General features: G+C 45.4%; 1 protein-coding gene across 1 annotated transcript in view; it reads right to left on the bottom strand.

Annotated features, from left to right (window-relative positions):
• Positions 1 to 207: 207 nt before the first annotated feature.
• Positions 208 to 21,033, bottom strand: part of dcaf5 (ddb1 and cul4 associated factor 5) — a 33,556-nt gene continuing 12,730 nt past the window's right edge. Inside the window, exons 7-9 of the mRNA XM_061893886.1 lie at positions 11,586 to 11,652; positions 8,603 to 8,730; positions 208 to 1,757 (exon numbers count right to left, since the gene is read on the bottom strand). Of these exons, the coding sequence (XP_061749870.1) occupies positions 543 to 1,757; positions 8,603 to 8,730; positions 11,586 to 11,652 (1,410 nt within the window). The 3' untranslated portion in view covers positions 208 to 542. The remainder of the gene's footprint in view (positions 1,758 to 8,602; positions 8,731 to 11,585; positions 11,653 to 21,033) is intronic.

Raw genomic sequence — 21,033 nt, 5'->3', positions numbered from 1 at the left:
GCAGCATTTTAATGAACTCACCATGCCGGAGAAAGACAGCAGCTTGTTTGCTAGTTGACATTATTTCCCCGACTGGCTCCTGGCTCGCCACCAAGACTGCAGTGTCGCTTCCACCGGCGAGGCCGGGCTGCGTTGCCGTGACAACCTGCTTGGGCCACACGGAAAATGTGTTTACTTTTGACCTTTTAAACCACTGAAACGCAGAAGGAAGGAGAAGAAATGAGCCTTTTTAATAGAGCGAAAACAAGATGGCTGCCTGCTAAACAGCGGCATGGACTGAGCGTCAAACAAAATCCACCTTCAGCTACGATAAAGTTGTCTTAAATCGGCAAAAAACAAAGAAAACTTTCCTTGGTCCTCCGTCAGTGTTTTGTTGCGGTGGAAGGAGCTCCACGTTGTGGGCGGAGCTTTAGTAGAACTAAATGACATCACTTCTTATACTTGCCCACTTCCTGCCTTCTTTTGAAATTGCGGTGATCTCAGGAGTCTAAAGACTCCGTCAGAAAAAACGCTGAAGAAGTTCAACACGGTTGCTATGGTTACTAAGTTTTGAGCTTCTTCTCAGATGGCGAAGACCCACAATCCCCTTCTTCCGAGCTCACGTGGGTCCGTTTCTGCGTGGGTCCTTTTAGCCTCTCGGCCGCCCTGATGTCCGCCGCCGTGACGCCGTCCTCCTCGTCCGACGGGACGGAGGCGTTTTCACCCGCAGCTCGGCGCCGCCCGTTCAATCCTGGGCTGCCCTCAGTCGCGCTGCTGCACGCCGCCCCGTCCAGGGTAGACTCCGCCGCCACTTCAGTCCTGTCCCCCGAAAGTCTGTCGAGCTCCGCCTCCTCGGTCCCGTCCGGATTGGCCGGAGACATCACGGGGCTGGGGCACACCAAGTCCGCCAGGCTGAGACACTTGTCCTCGTCAAGGCGGGGCTTAATCTGTAGGGCGTTTTGTTCCTCGCCGGACGAGGATGTCAGGTCGTCCACCGAGATGGACGGGTAGCTGCAGGAGTCGATGGCGGAGAACAAAGCCTGCACCGAGTCGGGTCGCTCCCCGGCCCGGGAGACCATGTGCATGCGGCGCCGCCTCATCACGTTGCGACGTCTCACCGCACTGCGCCGCTCCTCGTCCTCGCTGCTGGAGCTGGACGTGGTCGCCGAGGAGCTGGAGGCGCCGGCGGGGAGCGAGGGCGACGTGGAGGATGGTATGGAAAGGGTGGTGTAGTTACGAGGGCTCGGGGAGCGAGGACGCGGCATTGGGTCCAGCCAGAACTCGCTGGAGTCCGAGTCATCATTCGCCAGGAAGCCCGACTGCTGCCGTTGAGGTCTGCTCCGCCTCCCAGACCGCCCCTCGCCGTCCGCCCCGGCTGCCTCCTCGCCTCCTGAGGGTTCTGGTCCGGCCAGGGAGGAAGAGCTGGAGTTATCGGAGTCGCTGTGTTGCGCGGCGGCCGGGGGTGCTGCCGGAGTGGCCGCCGTCAGGCGAGTGGAGCGGCGCCCGCGGGCATGCAGCTGCATGATGGCCTCCTCGCTTAGGTCGCTGTCCGAGTCCGAGCTCCAGCCCTCGATCTCGCGCCGCACCAGAGAGTCGAAGAAAGCCATCATGCGAGGATCCTCCTGGATGGACTGGCTCACGTAGTCGTGGGACAGACCGCTGCCGCTGTTCAGGACCAGACTGATGTACTCCTCGTGTGTGTACAAGCTGCGGGACTTGTCCTCCACGTGGCCGTCCAGGTCCCCAAGACTGTCCGGTTGTAGGTAAGGACTCCACACCTGTCATGGACCACACAGTTAACCTCCAGCAACTTTATACTTTACACAAACAGTACTTCTAGACCAGGGGTCACCAACACGGGGCCCGCGGGCACCAGGTCGCCCGTAAGGACCAGATGAGTCGCCCGCTGGCCTGTTCTAAAAATAGCTCAAATAGCAGCACTTACCAGTGAGCTGCCTCTTTTTTTTAAATTGAATTTATTTACTAGCAAGCTGGTCTCGCTTTGCTTGACATTTTTAATTCTAAGAGAGACAAAACTCAAATAGAATTTGAAAATCCGCAAAAATTTTAAAGACTTGGTCTTCACTTGTTTAAATAAATTCATTCATTTATATAATACTTTGCTTCTTATAACTTTCAGAAAGACAATTTTAGAGAAAAAATACAACCTTAAAAATTATTTTAGGATTTTTAAACACATATACCTTTTTACCTTTTAAATTCCTTCCTCTTCTTTCCTGACAATTTAAATCAATGCTCAAGTAAATTAATTGTTTCTATTGTAAAGAATAATAAATACATTTTAAATTAATTCTTCATTTTAGCTTCTGTTTTTTCGACGAAGAATATTTGTGAAATATTTCTTCAAACTTATTATGATTAAAATAAAATAAAAATATTCTGGCAAATCTACAAAATCTGTATAATCAAATTTAAATCTTATTTCAAAGTCTTTTGAATTTCTTTTAAAATTTTTGTTCTGGAAAAACTATAAGAAATAATGATTGGTCTTTGTTAGAAATATAGCTTGGTCCAATTTGTTATATATTCTAACAAAGTGCAGATTGGATTTTAACCTATTTAAAACATGTCATCAAAATTAATTTTAATCAGGAAAAATTAGTAATTATGTTCCATTAATATTTTTTTTCATTTTTTCAAAAAGATTAGAATTAGCTAGTTTTTCTCTTAATTCTTTTCGGTGAAATTTTGAATTTCAAAGAGTCGAAATTGAAGATAAACTATGTTTCAATATTTAATTTTAATTTTTTTCGTGTTTTCTTCTCTTTTAAACCGTTCAATTAAGTGTTTTTTTCATCATTTATTCTCTACAAAAAACCTTCCGTAAAAGGAAAGAAAATGTACAACGGAATGACAGACAGAAATACCCATTTTTTTATATATATATAGACTTGTTTATTAAAGGTAAACTAAGCAAATTGGCTATTTCTGGCAATTTATTTAAGTGTGTATCAAACTGGTAGCCCTTGGCATTAATCAGTACCCAAGAAGTAGCTCTTGCTTTCAAAAAGGTTGGTGACTCCGGTTCTAGACAGTACTCATTTTACACAAATCCTTCGTTAACTTCCTTCATTTGTATTTCATGGACAATAGTTAGAGGATCAAATACTTACTTCCCTCACTCAAACAAACATACCATATTTTTAGGTGCATTTAAAATGGTTCCATTTTATAACCCGGTGCGCCTAATGTACAGATTAATTCAGGCTGTACTTACTGACCTCAGAGTAATTGTATTTGTTACATAGTGTAGTGAAAAGTGTGACTAGTAGATGGAAGTCACACATAAGAGAAACCAGAGTTGTGTATAGCGTATGGCCAACTAAATGAGAGGCGCCATGTTTGCTACCAAGGACGTGTGCGGCTGTGCCTGCAAGTATGCACGTGCTGTCGCTTTGACCTACGTTTTTCTGACAAAATAATACATCTATATATAGTTCCAAATATACTCAATCTCATAAACTTACGATAAAACGTGATTTTATTTTGTTAAGTATAACTTTGGGGCCGTATTGACACACTTGGCTGCTACATGTGTTTGGTGACCAGCAGGCACCCGATGCTGCAATAAACATTAAAAAAATACACAGAACAACGAAAAACATCACTTTTTACCCTCGATTTTTTGTATTTGCTTTGGACCAACAATCATGGAGAAATTGTGACTTTTGTGTAAATGTCAACTGTGATGACTGCCTCCTATATATTTGTAACCACGGTTTGTATCACTCGTGTATTATACTAACTCATCTTTTTTTGTAACATGCTAATAAGTAAGCAGGTGTACTTTTGTATTTGCACACAAAAAACAACCACCACAAACGAGATATGTGATGCAGTGGATGGAGGAGGGAACAGTTTTGAGACCACAGACTGGGATGTAGCATGCAGCCCACATGGAGAAGACATGGACAGTTTGACTGAGTGCACCACAGCATATATCAACTTCTGTGTGGAAAACACTGTGCTCTCCAAGATGCTCCGCATTAAACCCTGGGTCACCACTGAGCTGAAGGCCCTACCAAACAAGACGACGAGGGATTTCACCTCAGGAAACAAGGAGGTCGCTAAGAGGGGTCCAGCAGGATCTTAAATACAAGATCATGCGGTGTAAGAAGGATTACGCACAAAAACTGGAACAACGGCTGAAGTAAAATAACAACCATGAAAAGTCGACCAGCCTGAAACAGATTTCAGGTCATGGAAGAGGTGGAAGTGGTCACCAGGCTTCTGGCGACCAATAACGGGAAAACAAACTTAATGTTTTTTCTCCAGGTTTGACTCTGGCCCCACTGAAAGACCTTCACATCACTCCACACCTGCCCCGGCAGTCTACACCTCAGCGTGGTCCACACCTTCCAAACAAACCCCTCTCACATCCCACCAGCCTAGTTCACCGCACCCAGCGGACACTCCATCAGTCTGCATCAAGTGAGGAGGGAGTTGGGAAGGAACAAGGTCAGGAAGGCTACAGGCCCAGATGGCATCAGTTCCAGGCTACTCCGGGAATGTGTGGACCAGTTAACTGTTGCGGTCCATTACATTTTTAACCTGAGCCTCAGCCTGGAAAAAGTCCCTACACTCTGGAAGACTTCCTGTGTGGTTCCAATCCCTAAAAGAACTCATCCTAAGGAGCCAAACCACGTCACACATGTTGCCCTGACCTCCCACCTCATGAAGACCATGGAACTCGAGCACCTCCACATGCTGACAGTGTCAGCAATGGACCCCTTGCAGTTTGCTTACTGTCGTCTACCTGCTGCCCACCTGGAGACTGCAGGAAGTGGGGTTAGAGTCATGTCCTTTGACTTCTCCAGTGCTTTCAACATCATCCAGCCGGCACTGCTGCGGGTGAAACTGGAAGAGGTGGGAGTGGACCATAACCTGGTATGTAAGGCTGCCTGACTGTCCTTCAGATGTGGTAGTTTCTAGCACAGGGGCTCCCAGGGGACGTTGCTCTCACCTTACCTGTACACGCTCTATACCTCAGAATTCAGGCATGACTTCACCCGCTGCCATCTGCAGAAGTTCCCAGACGACTCCGCAGTGGTGGACTGTGTGTCTGAGGGGAGCGAGCAGGAATGCTTCGTTGACTGGTGTGCACGTAATCCCCTGCACTTGAACACCAGTAAAACATAAGAGCTTGTGATTGATTTCCGGCGGTCAGCTCCACCACCCACACCGGTGAACATCCAGGGATCACATATAGAACTGGTGGACTCATTTAAATACCTAAACTGGACTGGACTCATAATTTAAACGCTGTGTCCAAGAAGGGTCAAAGTTGCCCACACCTCTTGAGGAAACTGAGGTCCTTCAGGGTGTACGGGTCACTGCTGCGCACCTTTTACGACACTGTGGTGGCTTCTTCGGTGTCCTATGCCGTTGGTTGCTGGGGTGGAGGCAGCATGGTCAGAGACAGGAACAGACTTAACTTAAAAAAAAGTCTGCGGGCTATAGAGCGTTTTCCGTTCGGGCTCCAGTACTCTGGAATGCCCTCCCGGTAACAGTTTGAGATGCTACCTCAGTAGAAGCATTTAAGTCTCACCTTAAAACTCATCTGTATACTCTAGCCTTTAAATAGACCTCCTTTTTAGACCAGTTGATCTGCCGCTTCTTTTCTTTTTTCTCCTATGTCCCCCCCTCCCTTGTGGAGGGGGTCCGGTCTGATGACAATAGATGAAGTACTGGCTGTCCATAGTCGAGACCCAGGATGGACCGCTCGTCGGGACCCAGGATGGACCGCTCGCCTGTGTATCGGTTGGGGACATCTCTACGCTGCTGATCCGCCTCCACTTGGGATGGTTTCCTGTGGACGGGACTCTCGCTGCGGTCTTGGATCCGCTTTGAACTGAACTTTGTGTTGGAGCCACTATGGATTGAACTTTCACAGTATCATGTTAGACCCGCTCGACATCCATTGCTTTCGGTCCCCTAGAGGGGGGGGGGTTGCCCACATCTGAGGTCCTCTCCAAGGTTTCTCATAGTCAGCATTGTCACTGGCGTCCCACTGGATGTGAATTCTCCCTGCCCACTGGGTGTGAGTTTTCCTTGCCCTTTTGTGGGTTCTTCCGAGGATGTCGTAGTCGTAATGATTTGTGCAGTCCTTTGAGACATTTGTGATTTGGGGCTATATAAATAAACATTGATTGATTGATTGATTGAACTGATTAAGAGGGCTGACTCCGTCTCAGGTGCCCACTAGACAGCATGTGTGATGTGGCTGACAGAAGAATGCTGACCAAGTTGACATCCATAATGACCAATCCCTGTCCTCACATTCACGGCCCTGAGGAGCTGCTTCAGCATGAGACTGTTACATCCACAGTGCAAGAAGGAGCGCCATAAGACTTGACAACACACTTGTGTGATTACAGTGATGGTTTTTTTGTGCTGTGCAAATCTGTCAAAATGTTTTAGTTCGACTTTGGTAACTTACGAAGCTGCACCACTTGATGGATTGTCAGCACATTACATCTACTGTAGTCAGACATGCTGTGCTTCAACATGCAGGTATTATTATGCTGGGTCTAAATGGAACCTATTAGGAGACCTATTATCTGGGGTTTAGTTTCATAATATGATGCAAAACCAATGTTTGTGTATATGGGATTTGCATAAGTACCAACAAAATTGCGCATATCCTCCATTGTAGCCTGCAATGTAGTCAATACGCTCATTCTTATTCCCTGTCCTCTTGGTGTGGGGGCTCTGTTGAGTCTTTGTCAGTTTGTGTTACCTCTGCTTAATAAATAGATTAAATGTGCTTCCATGGCTGTATGTTCATGTCAACAAACAGGGTATTGCTTGGATACTTCTTGTCCAATATTCCTTCCTAGTCAAGTAGTTTTTTTTCAAGTCGCACGGTTCATTTTTATTCGCATTTGCAAGTAGATTTGTCGCACCCTGCAGCCCTGATATGTGTCTAAATAACATACTTGCCAACCCTCCTGGATTTTTCGGGAGACTCCCGAAATTCCGCGCCTCTCCCGCAAACCTCCCGGGACAAATTTTCCCCCGAAAATCAGGCGGAGCTGGAGGCCACGCCCCCTCCAGCTCCATGCGGACCTGAGTGAAGACAGCCTGTTTTCACGTCCGCTTTCCTACAATATAAACAGCGTGTCTGCCCAATGACGTTATAACTGTAGAATGATCGAAGGCGAGTTCTTGGTTTCTTATGTGGGTTTATTGTTAGGCAGTTTCATTAACGTCCTCCCAGCGCGGTAAAAACACACAACAACAGCAGTCACGTTTTCATCTAACGTAAAGCAGTTCGTCTGCTGTAAACAGCAATGTTGTGACACTCTTAAAGAGGACAATACTGCCATCTACTGTACATGCATATGTGACAGTAACATCTACGGCAGGGGTCACCAAACTTTTTGAAACCTGGAGCTACTTCTTGGGTACTGATTAATGCAAAGGGCTACCAGTTTGATACGCACTTAAATAAATTGCCAGAAATAGCCTATTTGCTCAATTTACCTTTAACTCTATGTCATTATTAATAATTATTGATATTTATCTTTGTGGAAACACTGATCATCTTAATGATTTCTCACAATAAATATATATTTTTGATGTCATGTTTTAAATAGGGCTTCACGGTGGAAAAAGGGGTTAGTGCGTCTGCCTCACAATTCGAAGGTCCTGAGTAGTCAGGGTTCAATCCAGGCTCGGGATCTTTCTGTGTGGAGTTTGCATGTTCTCCCCGTGAATGCGTGGGTTCCCTCCGGGTACTCCGGCTTCCTCCCACCTCCAAAGACATGCACCTGGGGATAGGCCCCTCCCACCTCCAAAGACATGCACCTGGGAATAGGCCCCTCCCACCTCCAAAGACATGCACCTGGGGATAGGCCCCTCCCACCTCCAAAGACATGCACCTGGGGATAGGCCCCTCCCACCTCCAGAGACATGCACCTGGGGATAGGCCCCTCCCAACTCCAAAGACATGCACCTGGGGATAGGCCCCTCCCACCTCTAGAGACATGCACCTGGGGATAGGTTGATTGGCAACACTAAATGGTCCCTAGTGTGTGAATGTTGTCTGTCTATCTGTGTTGGCCCTGCGATGAGGTGGCGACTTGTCCAGGGTGTACCCCGCCTTCCGCCTGATTGTAGCTGAGATAGGCACCAGCAGGGGCGCCGCTAGGGATTTTGGGCCCCATGAAAAGAATCTTTACAGGGCCCCCAACACATAATTTCATCATCATTAGTGGCCTCTCTGGGCCTCCCTCCATCATGGGTCCCTAGAATCCGTCTCCTTTACCCCCCCTTTTCGGCGCCCGTGGGCACCAGTGCCCCCCGTGACCCCAAAAGGGAATAAGCGATAGAAAATGGATGGATGGATGGATGTTTTAAATAGGTTCAAATCCAATCTGCACTTCTCTAGCAGTAAATATACTCCTCCCCTCTTAACCACGCCCCCTGACCACACCCTGAAATCGGAGGTCTCAAGGTTGGCAAGTATGCTAAATAATCAACAAAAATACTGATTTTCTTTACCAGTTTATATGACCAGAAGAGTACACTGTATATAAATATGACGTTGAGTCAACTTCTACTACAATATACACTGTTGACTGCATATGAAAACACAGACCTTGATGACTTTCTCCACGCCAGAGGAGCAGATCATGTAGCTGTGGGGGTTGAAGCGAACCTGGTTCACGATGGAGCGGTGGCCCTTCAGGACCATAAAGGCTCCATTCACCACACGACCCGGGCCTCCTAAAAGCAAAGATTTCAGTCATGCACATTTGTTCATGCTGGCTTCAGCTGACAATCATGTAGTAATAGAAACAGATATAAGTGTGTGTGTGTAAAGTTTCAAGAAGGCACAGCGGTGTGACAAGATGACACTCCTGATGTAGCTAACACAGGGGTAGGGAACCTATGGTTCTAGAGCCAGATGTGGCTCTTTTGATGACTGCATCTGGCTCTCGAGATAAATCTGAGCTGACATTGCTTAACACGATAAGTAATGAATAATTCCACTTGTAATAAGTGTTAAAAATAAGGTTCAAAACATAAAACATTCTCATGCATTTTTAGTCCATCCATCCGTTTACTACCGCACCTGTTCAAGAAGTTGCGTTAAGAAGTTATTTATTTATTATTGGTTAGTGTGGGGCTTGTCCTCCTGGGGGTTCTTCAGACCACCAAGCACCGACATGAGAGCCCGTTTCAGTGTTACACTATTGTTTTATTTTTCAATAAGTCTCTCAGTTGCTTTCCAGCAATTGTATTGTTCTCTTTCGTTCTCGCTCGTGCTCTGGCTCCAGCCCCAACCCCGTCTCTCCTCCTGGCTGCTGCTTATAACAGAGCGACAGGTGATTAGATAACAAGGCTCAGGTGGGCCATCGACGCAGCTCTCGCTGATTTCGAGGCCGATCCTGGCACACCCCAGTTTGCTGCAGGCCCGCGGGCCACGCCCCCTCCACAGTTAGCTTCAGAATAACAATGCTATTACAAAGAATAAGAGACCTATTATACTCTAGAAATGTTGGTCTTATTTAAAAATGCACGCGTTTAGTTGTGTTCTGTGTTAAAAAAAATATTATATGGCTCTTACGGAAAGACATTTTAAAATATTTGGCTTTTTGGCTCTCTCAGCCAGAAAGGTTCCCGACCCCTGAGCTCGCGGCTTACACTGCATTGTTTACAAGATGGAAGACAAGGTAAAGCAGAGTGGGAAATAATAATACCACATTGATTCAAGCAGTAAATCCATGGAAGGACAACAGCTTCACAATAGTTTGCTACAGGCTAAGTCAATCGATACCAGAGATTCTGATCGATCACTTATCCAACGCATTGTAGTTTGACTTTTATGTCATCTTCGTGTTTTATTTTCGCCTTGGCTGTCGCAGCTAGCTTGAGTTATCTGCCTAGTTTCAGGTAAGTAGACTATAAATGTCTATTTTTAATTCAGTGATATTTTGTCAAATATAAAAGAAATAGTAGTTCAGAGCTGGCTTTTAAAAACATGGGACTATCACATCCATAAGGTATGTGCAAACTTAGCATTATTGCTTGCTAGCTTTGTTAGAAGTGTCTTTACCAACTCTTCTCTCTTGTTGTCATTTACATTAAAATGTTTGATATTCACAACACCAGCTGTGTATTTAACTTGAACATGGTGTGTCTAGCTTTAAGATGATGACATCACACTTTGATAATAACACTAGACTTTACGATAGTATAGGGGCCTCCGACAGGTAGCTGGTAATAATACAAAGTGTCAAAGAATACTTGCTTCAACTCTTAGTATTGTTTTGTGTACAATTCAGACATAATGTTTCCATTTAATGTCAAATCACACAACATGAAAAAACGGCCGCATCGTATGAAACAAATCATTCCCTTAAAGTCCTACTGAAAGCCACTAATAGTCACCACACAGTCTGATAGTTTATATATCAATGATGAAATATTAACATTGCAACACATGACAATACGGCCGCTTTAGTTTACTAAGTTGCAATTTTAAATTTCCCGTGAAATGTCGTGTTGACGCGTATGATGACTCGTGCGTTTGACATCATCGGTTGTAGCGATCCAAGCTATAAGTAGTCTGCTTTAATCACATAATTACACAGTATTCTGGACATCTGTGTTGCAGAATCTTTTGAAATTTGTTCAATTAAGAAGTCAAAGTAGAAAGATGGAGGTGGGAAGCTTTTAGCCTTTAGCCTTGTTTAAAATTCCCAAAGATGAAGCTTTACTATGGATCAGAGCGGTCAAGCGAACATGGATCCCGACTACATATCAACCGGCAGTTTTGGGTGGGAAAATTGTGGTAATAAGTCGCCTCTTACTGGAGACATCAGCGGACCTTCGTCCTGCTGCAGCTGCCGTGACTTCCCTCAGAGACTCTGGCCTCAACACACCCGTGGCCACACCCCTCCAACTTTCAGGTACTATTTCAGCTCACTAAAACACTAGCAACACAATAGCAGATAAGGGATTTCCCAGAATTATCCTAGTAAATGTGTCTAAAAACATCTGAATCGCTCCGACTGCAATCGCCTTTTTTTAAAAACTTTTTTTTGTCTAGTCCTTCACTCTCACTTTCCTCATCCACAAATCTTTCATCCTCGCTCAAATTAATGGGAATATTGTCGCTTTCTCGGTCCGAATCGCTCTCGCTGCTGGTGGCCATGATTGTAAACAATGTTCAGATGTGAGGAGCTCCACAACCCGTGATGTCACGCGCACATCGTCTGCTACTTCCGGTACAGGCAAGGCTTTTTTATTAGCGACCAAAAGTTGCAAACTTTATCGTGGATGTTCTCTACTAAATCCTTTCAGCAAAAATATCGTGAAATGATGAAGTATGACACATAGAATGGAGCTGCTATCCCCGTTTAAATAAGAACATCTCATTTCAGTAGGCCTTTAAACGGTCTAAGATTTGTCTACAAAATGTTTTGTATCGACAAAAAATTGTTGAACACTTTGTCATTGTATTGCTTGGACGGCAAGGTATCGACAAACAAGTGCCAGACTGGCCTATGGCATCACTTCCTGTGTGTTGTACTTGGACAGGTGCAGTCAAGACAGGGACGAAGTTGTCAACTAACCTGCTTCGGGGTCCTTGGGGATTTTCCACATGTAGAGGTTGAAGTCGTCCGACCCAGACAGGATGTACTGAAGACAACAAGAGAAGAGTCCAGTTAGGAACGACAAAGCAGTTCTGGTGAGAATCCTGTCAAAATGAAAACATACAAAGTAATACTATGTACTATAAGTTATATTTAATCACCAAACATGTCTTCACCCTGCTTTTGACATTATGGGTGTTAATCAACAAAAGTATGCAGTTTATGTACAGAAGAGTAGTACTGTATCCCTTGTAGGCTTGAGTCGTAGAAATATATTTTTGTACATTATTTAAAGGCTTTTGGACTTTTACTCACATGTAACATTCAGTCCAGTTCAAACTTCTTCTTGTGTGATTGCTTCAAAGCATTCACACATTGTTTTACACCATTTTTCATCTATTTATTATTCTTCTTCTGTTCTGTTTTTCACATTAGCATGCCAAGATTAGTATGCTAACATACTAGACAGTTTTGCCGCCATACACCTCAGTCATATAACTTGGTACTTGATCCATGCCAACTCTTAGCATACTAACATTTAAAGCCAAATGTTCAGCCATACACCTCAGAGTCAAATAACTTAGTATTCGACACTTTTTAACTGTTTAGCATTTTTAGCTAATTTTGCATGAGTACACCTGAAAGTCATAGAACTTGGTACGTCATGCTAACGTTAGGATTTCGTTTCAACGTGCATATATCAGCGGCTTGGGTGTTTCAGCAGCTTGCAAAAGCACATACAGCATTCACATGTAATTCTCCCAAAATTGCATATTCTAGTAGGAACTGGAAGTCCTTTTCCAATGACAGTTTTGTAAAATATATAGCGATTCCTTTTGATACATTTTATCCTATTAAGCTTTGTTCATTGACAATTATTATCTTTGGCTTAATTTTGTACATATTGAATTACATTTGACATCTCTCATTGTCATTCATTATTTTTAGGGACATATGTCCCTTTGGTCAGAGGACCCTATTGTATTTCTAAGGCTTTATTATTATTATACCGCCGCCTCTTAGAGCTGTAATTTGACCCCCTTAAAATGCTTCAAAACTCACCAAATTTAACACACACATCAGGACTGACGAAAATAGAGATCTAATCAAAAAACCAAAACCCAAAACTCAAAATTGCACTCTAGCACCCCCTGGGAATAAAACACAGACAAAACTGCTCCCAGGAAGTAAAGACAGACACAACTGCCTGTAACTTCCAGTAGGAATGTCGTAGAGACATGAAACAAAAACCTCTATGTAGGTCTCACTTAGACCTACATTTCATTAATTGATATCCTTCAGCAAAAATCAACAGGAAGTTGGCAATTGCCCCTTCAAAACAAAAGTTTTGTAAAAACCCGTCACCTTTTTTCCAACATTATCTCCTCTGAGCACGTTTGTTGTGTCGGCTTCAAACTCGCATAAGAAAGAGATTGAACCCTTCTGATTAAAAGAGTTTTCCTAACTGCTCCGGTTTTGATTTACGAGCCTTCAAAGAACCGCTGCGCTGATGCCGTCTCAAGATGGCCGCTTAAAAGCAGGAAGCACCAGCGTGACCACACAATGCAGAGAAGGTAGGTAATGTGCGGGTAAAGATATGTTGACTGGGTGAAAGACGGAGGCACCAGTTTGACTCCAGGATACAGAGAAGGTAGGTAATGTGCAGGTAAAGATATGTTGTCTGGGTGATGGCAAGAAGCACCAGCGTGTATGGGTGAAAGAAAGAAGCACAAGTGTGACCCCAGGATGCATGGAAGGTAGGTAATGTGCAGGTAAAGATATGTTGAATGGGTAAAGGCAGGAAACACCAGCAAAAGTCGGTCCCATCCATCGCTGCTTGCAGCTTTCATTTTTAATTGTGTTTGTCCTTATTAAGGTCACAGTCTATCCCAACTGACTTGTAGAAATAATCATCCACACCTTGAGATCATTAAAAAAAAGGCTTGTTAACTATCAGTCTCATTTTCATACATTTTCCATGATGTGTAAATGAATTGGATTGGCCAATAAACACCTTACTCCTAGGTTAGAGCACCACCTTGCTTTGGCAGGTAACTTCCCAGCCAGCACATGAAGACTGTCAAGTGAACATGATCACTTGTAATACAGCGCTCTCTGCTGGGTTCATAGCTGCAACACCCTTTTCCCATCTTAAGATTTATATTTATGTAAAAGCTAGATGAGGATCAACCTGCTATGTATTTGCAAATCTAGGACATCTTTAATGTATTCGTTAGGCATTGTTGGTCAGTTAGTTATTTAGTTAGAAACTATACTCAAAAAGACAACAATTCATTGATTGATTAGATTCTCAGATTGTTCTTTGTTGTTTACGATAAAATAGTCATAAATGGGCCAATACATTTAAACAAATACATGTAAAAACCCTCCTCAAAATAATCCCAGCCTCAAAATCCGTCACAATTTTAATTGGGTGACTTCCTACTTTATGACATATTCAAGCCATTTCAAATGGTAAATTGAACATGTACACTCCTAAATGCAAAAACACAAACGTTGCTAGATGCCAAAGAACACACACTCCTCCAGGCCTCAAATGTTTAGTTTTAAGGTCAAGGCAAGTGTTACCTTAAAATATTTTTTCTCATTATTTTTTAAGTTATGTACATTTATATGTAGAAGTAGATCAGGGGTCGGGAACCTTTTTGGCTGAGAGAGCCATGAAGGCCAAATATTTCAAAATGTATTTCCGTGAGAGCCATACAATATTTCTAACACTGAATACAACTAAATGCGTGCATTTTTAAGACCAAAATTTTTAGAGTATAATAAGTATTTTCCATCCATCCATTTTCTACCGCTTATTCCCTTTTGGGGTCGCTGGCGCCTATCTCAGCTACAATCGGGCGGAAGGCGGGGTACACCCTGGTAAGTCTTTTCTTCTTTTTAATAACATTGTTATTCTAAAGCTAACCAATAATAAATATAATACTTCTTACCCTTAATGCGACTTCTTGAACAGGTGCGATAGAAAACGGATGGTTGGATTAAAATGCATGAGAATGTTTTATAATTTGAACATTATTTTAAACACTGTGATTACCAGCGCAATTATGAATTACTTATCGTGTTAAGCAATGTCAGGTAAGATTTATCTGAGAGCCAGATGCAGTCATCAAAAGAGCCACATCTGGCTCTAGAGCCATAGGTTCCCTACCCCTGACGTGGATGCTGTATCAGGACAGATGCATTAAGAGTTTGAGCAGAAATATATGTCTTATAGGAATTAATTATAAACAATAACATGTGTCAAATGTTTTTGAAAGTAATACCTTTGTGACATGGAAAAAAACACATGTAAAAAAAACATGGCGTTTACTTTTTGATATCAAAATAAAACACAAAGCAGTTTGGCTAATGAAGATAAAGTCTAATGAACAACTTTTGTTCTTCTCCAACACCTCCTTGTAGTTCAGTACAACAGATTGGCCAAGAACAACAACAAAATGGAGTGACAACTATCACATCCAATACACAATCTTCACAGCCAGCGTTCAATTCCATGAGATGACGAAACATTTGAGCTAGTACTGATTGGAACACTGGTAAAGTTTGCAGTTAAATAAAGGAAGAGTGAACATCCCAGTAACCAAACTGAAGACTTCAAAAAGAAGTTGTGACAACATTTAGGACACATCACCTGTGGTATGTTTCCTCACCTCATTAACTCTCAGTCACAGCAAAAATGAAAGCAACATCATATAGTTTTTCTCCTTTTAGTGTGGGGAAAAGTGTATCGGTCTCCAATATTGTCCACACCTGTCTCCATCTAACAATAGTGCGCTCTTAAACGCACACCGGGAAGCGAGGGAAAATGACTGAAGAGTCCCGGAAAAGTTGGTGCTGCAAGGAATTCGGGGAATTTGTTCTGTTGTGTTAAGTTGCAAATATTCTCCCGAAATGTGTTTGTTGTTGTTTAGTATGGTCTCACCATATAGCACATATTTATGACAGTGTTGGCGTTGTCTATACAGCCACCTTTAGTGTGACATGTATGGCTGTTCATTTGCTTGAAAGTGTATGTGGTCAATCTACACCATCAATAAATTTACATTACCATTCTGAAGGGCAGCTATACATGACAACCTCAATCAAAGACCATTATTAATTTATCCGATGCCACATGACGCCAACCACGCGCTTCACTCTGTCATTTCATAGGAGAGGTTAAAGGCCTACTGAAAGCCACTACTAGCCACCACGCAGTCTGATAGTTTATATATCAATGATGAAATATTAACATTGCAACACATGCCAATACGGCCGCTTTAGTTTACTAAATTGCAATTTTAAATTTCTGGCAGAAGTATCATGCTAAAACGCCGCGGCATGATGACGCGTGCGCGTGACGTCACGCATTGTAGAGGACATTTTGTTCCAGCACCGTTCCCAGCTATAAGTCGTCTGTTTGCATCACATAATCCCACAGTATTCTGGACAATTGTGTTGCTGAATCTTTTCCAATTTGTTCAATGAATAATGGAGACGTCAAAGAAGAAAGCTGTAGGTGGGAAGCGATGTATTGCGGCCGCCTTTAGCAACACAAACACAGCCGGTGTTTCCTTGTTTACATTTCTGAAAGACGACAGTCAAGCTTTACTATGGAACAGAGATGTCAAGCGAACACGTTTGGATTGGACCACACACACAAAGTACAGTGTATTATTATCGCCACCACCCGTCGACTGGTGCTGAAGAAAGGTGCGGGGCCGACCTTCAGGTTGTACAGGTACGACCATATAATCTCACCAAAACACTAGTAACACAATAAGCAGATAAGGGATTTTCCAGAATTATTCTAGTAAATGTGTCTAATAACATCTGAAACGCTCCCACTGCCCTCGTCTTTTTTTATTTATTTAATTTTTTCTTAATTTTTTCTAGTCCTTCACTCTCACTTTCCTCATCCACAAGTCTTTCATTCTCGCTCAAATTAATGGAGGAATTGTCACTTTCTCGGTCCGAATCGCTCTCGCTGCTGGTGGCCATGATTGTAAACAATGTTCAGATGTGAGGAGTTCCACAACCCGTGACGTCACGTGCACATCGTCTGCTACTTCCGGTACAGGCAAGGCTTTTTTATTAGCGACCAAAAGTTGCAAACTTTATCGTGGATGTTCTCTACTAAATCCTTTCAGCAAAAATATGGCAATATCGCGAAATGATCCAATATGACACATAGAATGGACCTGCTATCCCCGTTTAAATAAGAAAGTCTGATTTCAGTAGGCCTTTAATTCATAGGGGAAATCTCCGGGGCAAAGTTTGAAGCTGAACATACAAAGAATGAACTGCAGCTTCTAGAAGCGAGCACAAAGGAAGGGTGAGACGGTGGAGCTGACAGAAGCCGAAAGAGTGAGGTGAAAGTGACGACTGTAAATGTTGAACTTGAAGCCAAACTATATCAACATAAATGACTGATTACTCAAATAAACGGAAAAAAACGTACAACTGTCCATCAAATGAGCCACACTTTAAATTTGAATCATGATACATGCAGCACACCAAGCTTCTTCTTACATCTACAGTACATACACTGTTGAGATAGCTGTGTACAGACAACATGAAATGTGAGCTAATATTTTACAGACACTGTAATATGATTGTCCATGTTTTTCAGTTCCTACAGACTGCAGTTCTATGGCAATGTTGTGCATTACTAACTCAAACGTGTTCCGTGTTGTCATAGAAGCTAGCTCATCTCTTTTTAGGCAAATACCAGGCATGCCGATGTGTTACTACACTAGAAAAAGAGTTCTTCGGTGTTAACTCTTACAAAAACTATGTTGCAACAGTTATGTTATTATACAGGTTACGGAATGTAGATTAGGTATAGTTTGAATGCATTTTAAAGTGATTTAAATGTGGAACTGATTGATCCCATTAGCAGCATGGCTAGCCACCTAGAACAAGGGTGTCTCACTCATTTTAGCTCCGGGGCCGCATGGAGGAAAAGGTGTGCAGACGCGTGTCGGACTATTAAAATCATGGCATTAAAACAAAAAACTGAAGAAAACTTCAGAATGTTTTCTTTGTCTTACTTATGCCAAAAATAGAACAAACACATTCTGAAAATCCATCCATCCATCCATCATCTTCCGCTTATCCGAGGTCGGGTCGCGGGGGCAGCAGCCTAAGCAGGGAAGCCCAGACTTCCCTATCTCCAGCCACTTCGTCTAGCTCTTCCCGGGGGATCCCGAGGCGTTCCCAGGCCAGCCGGGAGACATAGTCTTCCCAACGTGTCCTGGGTCTTCCCCGTGGCCTCCTACCAGCTGGACGTGCCCTAAACACATCCCTAGGGAGGCGTTCGGGTGGCATCCTGACCAGATGCCCGAACCACCTCATCTGGCTCCTCTCAATGTGGAGGAGCAGCGGCTTTACTTTGAGTTCCTCCCGGATGGCAGAGCTTCTCACCCTATCTCTAAGGGAGAGCCCCGCCACCCGGCGGAGGAAACTCATTTCGGCCGCTTGTACCCGTGATCTTATCCTTTCGGTCATGACTCAAAGCTCATGACCATAGGTGAGGATGGGAACGTAGATCGACCGGTAAATTGAGAGCTTTGCCTTCCGGCTCAGCTCCTTCTTCACCACAACGGATCGATACAACGTCCGCATTACTGAAGACGCCGCACCGATCCGCCTGTCGATCTCACCATCCACTCTACCCCCACTCGTGAACAAGACTCCTAGGTACTTGAACTCCTCCACTTGGGGCAGGGTCTCCTCCCCAACCCGGAGATGGCACTCCACCCTTTTCTGGGCGAGAACCATGGACTCGGACTTGGAGGTGCTGATTCTCATTCCGGTCGCTTCACACTCGGCTACGAACCGATCCAGTGAGAGCTGAAGATCCCGGCCAGATGAAGCCATCAGGACTACATCATCTGCAAAAAGCAGAGACCTAATCCCGTGGCCACCAAACCGGAACCCCTCAACGCCTTGGCTGCGCCTAGAAATTCTGTCCATAAAAGTTATGAACAAAATCGGTGACAAAGGACAGCCTTGGCGGAGTCCAACCTTCACTGGAAACGTGTCCGACTTACTGCCAGCAATGCGGACCAAGCTCTGACACTGATCATACAGGGAGCGGACTGCCAGAATAAGACATTCCGATACCCCATACTCTCTGAGCACTCCCCACAGGACTTCCCGAGGGACACGGTCGAATGCCTTCTCCAAGTCCACAAAGCACATGTAGACTGGTTGGGCAAACTCCCATGCACCCTCAAGAACCCTGCCGAGAGTATAGAGCTGGTCCACAGTTCCACGACCAGGACGAAAACCACACTGTTCCTCCTGAATCCGAGGTTCGACTATCCGGCGAAGCCTCCTCTCCAGTACACCTGAATAAACCTTACCGGGAAGGCTGAGGAGTGTGATCCCACGATAGTTGGAACACACCCTCCGGTCCCCCTTCTTAAAGAGAGGGACCACCACCCCGGTCTGCCAATCCAGAGGTACCGCCCCCGATGTCCACGCGATGCTGCAGAGTCTTGTCAACCAAGACAGCCCCACAGCATCCAGAGCCTTAAGGAACTCCGGGCGGATCTCATCCACCCCCGGGGCCTTGCCGCCGAGGAGCTTTTTAACTACCTCAGCGACCTCAGCCCCAGAAATAGGAGAGTCCACTACAGATTCCCCAGGCACCGCTTCCTCAAAGAAAGACGTGTTGGTGGGATTGAGGAGGTCTTCGAAGTATTCCCTCCACCGATCCACAACATCCGCAGTCGAAGTCAGCAGAACACCATCCGCACCATACACGGTGTTGATAGTGCACTGCTTCCCCTTCCTGAGGCGCCGTATGGTGGTCCAGAATCGCTTCGAAGCCGTCCGGAAGTCGTTTTCCACGGCTTCCCCGAACTCTTCCCATGTCCTAGTTTTTGCCTCCGCGACCGCTAAAGCTGCACACCGCTTGGCCCGTCGGTACCCGTCCACTGCCTCCGGAGTCCTATGAGCCAAAAGAACCCGATAGGACTCCTTCTTCAGCTTGACGGCATCCCTCACTGCTGGTGTCCACCAACGGGTTCTGGGATTACCGCCACGACAGGCACCAACAACCTTGCGGCCACAGCTCCAATCAGCCGCCTCGACAATAGAGGTTCGGAACATGGTCCACTCGGACTCAATGTCCCGCACCTCCCTCGTGACATGTTCAAAGTTCTCCCGGAGGTGTGAATTGAAACTCTCTCTGACAGGAGACTCTGCCAGACGTTCCCAGCAGACCCTCACAATGCGTTTGGGCCTGCCAGGTCTGTCCGGCATCCTCCCCCACCATCGCAGCCAACTCACCACCAGGTGGTGATCGGTAGAAAGCTCCGCCCCTCTCTTCACCCGAGTGTCCAAAACATAAGGCCGCAAATCCGATGACACAACTACAAAGTCGATCATGGAACTGCGGCCTAGGGTGTCCTGGTGGCAAGTGCACATATGGACACCCTTATGTTTGAACATGGTGTTTGTTATCGACAAACTGTGACGAGCACAAAAGTCCAATAACAAAACACCACTCGGGTTTAGATCCGGGCGACCATTCTTCCCAATCACGCCTCTCCAGGTTTCACTGTCGTTGCCAACATGAGCGTTGAAGTCTCCCAGTAGGACAAGGGAATCACCCGGAGGAGCACTTTCCAGTACTCCCTCGAGTGTACCCAAAAAGGGTGGGTATTCTGAACTGCTGTTTGGTGCGTAAGCACAAACAACAGTCAGGACCCGTCCCCCCACCCGAAGGCGAAGGGAAGCTACCCTCTCGTCCACTGGGTTGAACTCAAACGTACAGGCTTTGAGCCGGGGGGCAACCAGAATTGCCACCCCAGCCCGTCGCCTCTCACTGCCGGCAACGCCAGAGTGGAAGAGGGTCCAGTCCCTCTCGAGAGAACTGGTTCCAGAGCCCTTGCTGTGCGTCGAGGTGAGTCCGACTATATCCAGCCGGAACTTCTCTACCTCGCGCACTAGCTCAGGCTCCTTCCCCCCCAGTGAGGTGACGTTCCACGTCCCAAGAGCTAGCTTCTGTAGCCGAGGATCGGACCGCCAAGTGCCCTGCCTTCGGCTGCCGCCCAGCTCACAATGCACCCGACCTCTATGGCCCCTCCTATGAGTGGTGAGCCCATTGGAGGGATGACCCACGTTGCCTCTTCGGGCTGTGCCCGGCCGGGCCCCATGGGAACAGGCCCGACCACCAGGCGCTCGCCATCGTGCCCCAACTCCGGGCCTGGCTCCAGAGCGGGGCCCCGGTGACCCACGTCCGGGCGAGGGAAATCTGGGTTCATTTCGTTGTAATTCCATAGAAGTCTTTGAGCTGCTCTTTGTCTGATCACTCACCTAGGACCTGTTTGTCTTGGGAGACCCTACCAGGGGGCATGAAAACCCCCAGACAACATAGCTCCTAGGATCATTGGGACACGCAAAC

This window comes from Nerophis ophidion, linkage group LG03, assembly GCF_033978795.1.
Source record: "Nerophis ophidion isolate RoL-2023_Sa linkage group LG03, RoL_Noph_v1.0, whole genome shotgun sequence".
NCBI classification, from domain to species: Eukaryota; Metazoa; Chordata; class Actinopteri; order Syngnathiformes; family Syngnathidae; genus Nerophis; species Nerophis ophidion.
Note: the sequence above shows the minus strand (reverse complement) of the source record. Positions and strands in the feature narration are given on the sequence as shown.